At 39.1% G+C, this 6000-nt stretch overlaps 1 protein-coding gene across 2 annotated transcripts in view; it reads left to right on the top strand.

Moving 5' to 3' along the window:
* The window catches only part of aldh4a1 (aldehyde dehydrogenase 4 family, member A1), a 47027-nt gene that overhangs the window by 17700 nt on the left and 23327 nt on the right, over positions 1-6000 (top strand). For both annotated transcript variants that reach the window (XM_043675840.1, XM_043675841.1), the window contains 2 exons: positions 669-743; positions 4324-4511. In XM_043675840.1, coding sequence (XP_043531775.1) covers positions 669-743; positions 4324-4511 — 263 coding nt within the window. The remainder of the gene's footprint in view (positions 1-668; positions 744-4323; positions 4512-6000) is intronic.

Below are 6000 nucleotides of genomic sequence, written 5' to 3'. Positions count from 1 at the left end.
TCTGACCAATAAAGGAAAGCATACCAAACGCCTTCTTCACTATCCTATCTACCTGTGACTCCACTTTCAAGGAGCTATGAACCTGCACTCCAAGGTCTCTTTGTTCAGCAACACTCCCTCGGACCCTTACAATTAAGTGTATAAGTCCTGCTAAGATTTGCTTTCCCAAAATGCAGTACCTCGCATTTATCTGAATTAAACTCCATCTGCCACTTCTCAGCCCATTGGCCCATCTGGTCCAGATCCTGTTGTAATCTGAGGTAACCCTCTTCGCTGTCCACTACACCTCCAATTTTGGTGTCACCTGCAAACTCACTAACTGTACCTCTTATGCTCGCATACAAATCATTTATGTAAATGACAAAACGTAGAGGGCATAGCACCGATCCTTGTGGCACTCCACTGGTCACAGGCCTCCAGTCTGAAAAACAACCCTCCACCACCACCCTCTGTCTTCTACCTTTGAGCCAGTTCTGTATCCAAATGGCTAGTTCTCCCTGTATTCCATGAGATCTAACCTTGCTAATCAGTCTCCCATGGGGAACCTTGTTAAACGCCTTACTGAAGTCCATATAGATCACCTCTACTGCTCTATGATCTAAAACAGTATTTTATGCATTAAGTTCTGATACTGTGCTTTTACCAGTATTTTGTTTTACTTCTTTCAGGGCTTTGTAGCAGCTGTTTCTCCATTCAACTTCACTGCTATAGGTGGAAATCTGGCAGGAGCTCCAGCACTGATGGTGAGAAACAAGGATAGCAATTTTATTTTCAAAAAGGAAATAGGTTACAAAGTGAGTCAGGCTCAGTGTACGAATCTACTGCTGTGGATGGAATCTGAAATGTTTCCAGAAGTTTCAGCCCTATAAAAATGAAGAAATTGATTTTTTAAAAATCTGAATGACCAGCAGTAATGTGATCTAACTGAACCGAGGAGATTCTTTTGCATGGATTACTTTTCAAGTTGGTGAAGTTGTTTAAATATGTGAATCTATTTCCAGCTGGGAATTAATAACTAAAGGTGTTACTGAGGGTGAAGCTGTTGAACAAATGAACTCAGCCCCTTGTGGCATGCATAACAAGGAGGTGAATCTTTTACTGAATAATGCAGAGTTAATGTTTCCTAACAATGGATTCAAAGAGAATACTGAGAGGAGATCTTGGAAACAATAAAATTTGAACAGGACTAGATGGTAAATGTTGGAAGTATGTTTCCAATGACTGGGATTCCAGAACCAAGGGATTGCTGTTTAAGGATCTGGGGTAGGTCATTTAGAACTGAGATGAGAAGAAATTTCTTCACCCAGAGAGTGGTGAGCCTGTAGAATTCTCTTCCACAGAACGTGGTTGAGGACGAGACATTGAATGTTTTCAAGAACAAGTCAAATGTAGTTCTTCAGGCTAAAGGAATCAAAGGGTATGAGGGGAAAGCCGGTACAGGGGACTGAGTTGGATGATCAGCTATGTTCATATTGAGTGATGGAGCAGACTGGAAGGATGGAATAGCTGCCTCCTTCTCCAATTTTGTACAATTCTATGTTTATCACAACAGAAAGAAAAAGACAGATTTGAATCTTGTTTAAATTATTGAGGTGAAAAATTATTAACTAGTTAATGATATGGTAACACAATAGAGAATTACCCAAAATCAGTAAAGTAAAACAAAGAACTTCAGATGCTAGAAATCTGAAACAAAAGCGTAGGTTGCAAGAGAAACTCTATAGGTCTGGCAGCATCTGGAGAGAGAAGGCAGAGTTAAGGTTTCATGCCCATTGATGACCCTCCAGAACCCAAAATCAGCAATAACTTCAGTTGCTCATTTACAGGCCTCTATAATAGGTAGACAATTGCAGTACAAGTCGTTCATTAACACAAACTCGCTGCAACACGATTTACACATTTGGGGACACTGTTTCTAAAGCGCGAAGTTTGAAAGCATGTATTCTATAACGTGATTCAGGCCCCCTTGGTTTAAATGGTGCTGCTATTACAGGATTGCACAAGAATGGAACGGCTACATTATAGCAGAACTGACTGTGTTAGAGTTATTTTTTCCCCTGGTTAATTTAGAGTATAGCAATTTTGTTTTGTTTTATGTACCTTTTTATGTCAAACTTAGAACTGTTTCAAGCTGGGTCAGAATCCTCAAACTCCCTCTCTAACAGTATTGTGGCTGCATCTACACTAAATGGACTGCAACATTCCAAGAAGGCATATAACCACCACCTCTTGAGGGCAGTTAGAAGTCAGCAATAAATGCTGGCTCAGCCAGCAAAGCTCACATTCCCTGAATGAATACGAAAGGACTGATGCCCACTTTTCTTTTTTAAAAAAAAACAAGAAAATATGCTCCAAGGTTAGTATAAATCACTTTGACCATCCACCATTTAATTGTATTAGAGACAAATAAATAAATTTATCTCTCAAAATTGAGTGGATTACGATCTTTAATTTTCAAAACATGTTGCCAAAATACCCTGCTGGTTATTTTCATTTGTTTGGAATTTTAAAATAAAAGCACAGTTGAAAACAGTTGCTTGGAAATTTTTGGCCACAAAATGTCCATTGTTCAGTTCAGCTGGATATCCTGTAGTATGTGCATTTTCATAGTATGCTGTTACGTTGTAGAATTTGATTATGTTAACTTCACTTTAAAATGCACCATTAACATAATGAAATAAACCTTCAAAGGCTTTTTGCAAGAGTGTAGCTCAAACAAAAAAAAACTTGATACAAAGTCATGAGGAGACATTGGGATGGGTGAACAAATCTTAGTGAGAAGAAGTATGTTTTGAGGCAGGGCAGTTGGAGATGTTTAGGGAGGGAATTCCAACAGCTCTGTCCTTGATAGCTAAAGACATAGCAATCAATGATTGTGTGGAGATGAAAGTAGGTAGTTAAGAGAGGATCAGTAACTGTTCAGAGTCAAAAAAGGACACTGACCATGTGGGCATTTGGCTCAGCCTCCAACAATGTCAAGGAGAGAGTTGAAGTTCGTAGCTAGGGTGAAATATATTGGACTTTGGTCATTCCAATATTGATTGTGCTTTCTGCTTAATCAGTACTGGATTTGGATTAGGCAGAATAAAAAAAGAATGAGAGACTGGAAAAGTCAAGAGAGGTGGTGTTGGGCCGGGTGGGTAACATCAGGGTGCATGTGAAATGTGCTTTAGGATGATGTCATTGAAGGGCAGTATTTAAGTATGTAAGGAATCAATGAAAGATCTTTGGTGCCTCTGGGGATGCTGGTCCAGAGGAGCAGGAAGAAAAGTCATTACAGGTGATTGTTTGGTTACTAGATAAGTGTGGAATCAGATGAAAACAATTTCACCCATGTGGAAGCAGTGTTCTTGCTAATTTTTTTTCTCATGCATGGACCTTTGAGATCTGGAGAAGGAAGTCAATGCTGCAAACAACATTGGCATGCTGATCGCCATGCATGGGCCTTCAGTGGCTGGCAGTGTTCACAGCTGTTCAGTTTAGAGGAATCATTGCCTGGAAGGAGTTGTTGGAGAACAGTGTGGTCCCAATACAGGGAGACATCATGATATACTTGCCTCCAGTTTGAATATCAATCACTCACAACCATGTTCACTTTCTTTCTTAGTCAATTTCACATTCAAACTGCCATGGCCCCTTTTAATCTCGTAAACATCATTTTTGCTATGTAGTCCATTATAGTAAGGCACTTTTGTGAATTGACTTTTGAAAGTTAGTACACATTAACAGCATTACTTTAAGAACTTGAATTCAGTTTGGCAGATTGATTTGCCTTTATCAAATCATTTGTTAACCTATGTTCTTCCAAATGCAAATTAACATTTCTTCCTGACTGCATTACCTAAAAGTTTTCCGAACACAGCTGTTGGGAGCACTGGTCTGGAGTGGTTGGACTAGTCTCGCTCCTGCCTTTCAGAATAAGTGTGTGACATTTGGAATTCACTAGACCTCACCATTTCCATATTCAAGGGAGATTAAAGATTATGTCAAACAACCACAATTTCTATCCTTGGTTCCCTCAGCCAGTTATGATGCAATCTATCCATACTATGGGACTACTCTAAGCATGCCAACCCTTTAATCAATTCCTTATGTATCTTAATCCTATCTAATTTCTCTACTGTTTCTTGATATTGGTTGAATCCTCTTCTTTTGTGATGACTGAAGCAAAGTACTCCTCTTTAGACATGCTGTCTGCTTCTTCTGAACTGCATTTTCCTGTTAAAATGTTTTTGTGCAGAATATTATTTTTTCATTATGTATTGTGGTTTTAGAATTAGTGAATTTTTTGCAGGAAAACAAACTGTTGTGTTGTGATTCTAGGGTAACGTGGTGGTCTGGAAACCCAGTGATACAGCTATGGCTGCAAGCTACACTGTGTACAAAATACTTCTTGAAGCTGGCCTGCCACCGAATGTCATCCAGTTTGTTCCAAGTGATGGGCCACTATTTGGAGAAACTATTACAGAATCTGAGCACTTAGCAGGAATCAACTTCACCGGCAGTGTCCCGTAAGTAGTGACAACAGCAACAAATTATGTTCATGGAGCAGCTTTAACAGGCAAAATTTAACAGCAAGCTAAAGAAGGAAGCATTAGGACAAGTGCTCAAAAGCTTGGTCTAAGAAGTAGGTATTAGAGAGCAGCTTCATGGAAGGATGAAATAAGTTTAGGAAATATTATCCTACAACTTTGGGCCACTGCATATGAAGGTACAGCCATCAGTGGTATGATGAAGGGACGGGAATTGCAGAATTTTCTATTATTGGAATAGCATGGAGAAATTATAGAAATGGGGACCCAAAGAGTGATTTGAACATGAGGATGAGCATTTTAAAATCAAGGAAGGGGGAGGAGTCTGGGAATTGATACAAGCCCATGAGCAAGGGCTGACGAGTGAATGGTACAACAGAAGTTATCTTGTGGATGGCAATGTTTTGGGGTCACTTAGGATATGGAGTGTGGAAGATATGGACAAGGATATAATTTGCGGAGGTGAGACTGTAATTGACCAGTATTAGTAACTATAGAAGTATGGTATCAAATGGAAGATCAATGTAGGTGACTTTGATAAAGTTTATTTTTCTGCAAGAGATAAGGTGCAGGCAAAATAAATTTAGGTTGGAAGTGGAATGAAAATTCAGAGGCATAAAAATAAATAATCAGAGATGGCATTGCAGTAGAAACAAAAGGAAACAGAACAAGATGAGATGACAAGACTTGAGGGTATGCTATGACAATAGAAGAATCACTAAATCTGAAAGAAGGCAAGGTGAATAGAGATATGTTAAAATCAATGTGTTTGTGAAGCTTAGATGCTGAGAGAGAAAACAGTGAAGGAATCTCAGGGCAAAACAAGGAATGGTACTTGGGTGATTTGTAGAGAACAAAATTTTAAAGGAGACACTGGTGGAGTGTAACAAAGTAAAGTGATAGGAGGGAAAGGAAGTAGAGATGCAAGCCAAGATGTGTTTTGGTAAACAAACAGTGTTGGAGAAACTCAGCAGGTCCAGCAGTGTGAAAGAGAAACAGGGTTAATATTCCAAGTCCAATTTGGCTCCTGTTCAGTGAGAGTCATATCAATTCCGCAGGTGCTATAAGCAGTGTCAGTGATGGAAGGTGTAGGCAGACAAGAAACCTTTTAATAAAAGGAGGAAATGTCATCATCCATGAGCCAAGTTTTTTTTAAATCAAGGTGATGTGGTTAATACAGTTATCCACAATGAACTCATTGCTATGAAGGACATTCTGGAGAGATACAAAGAAGGTTGGTGATTGTTGATTAATTGCAAGTCCAAATGATGAGTGGGGTTGAAGGAGGTTTGGTAAAATTAGCCCCAGTGGATAAGCTACATGTGAGGCATAGGTCAAAAGATCTTTTCCAAGGGCTACTTTTTGATATTCAGGGGTTACTTTATTTTCACTAATACATAAGATGATACAGTCATATCGTAATAATACCCTCTGTAAAATGTTGACATAATTCTCACAAGCAGAATGA

The sequence above is a fragment of the Chiloscyllium plagiosum genome, chromosome 34 (genome assembly GCF_004010195.1).
Source record: "Chiloscyllium plagiosum isolate BGI_BamShark_2017 chromosome 34, ASM401019v2, whole genome shotgun sequence".
NCBI lineage: Eukaryota > Metazoa > Chordata > Chondrichthyes > Orectolobiformes > Hemiscylliidae > Chiloscyllium > Chiloscyllium plagiosum.
The sequence above is the reverse complement of the archived record's forward strand: the minus strand, read 5'-3'. Positions and strand labels throughout refer to the sequence as shown.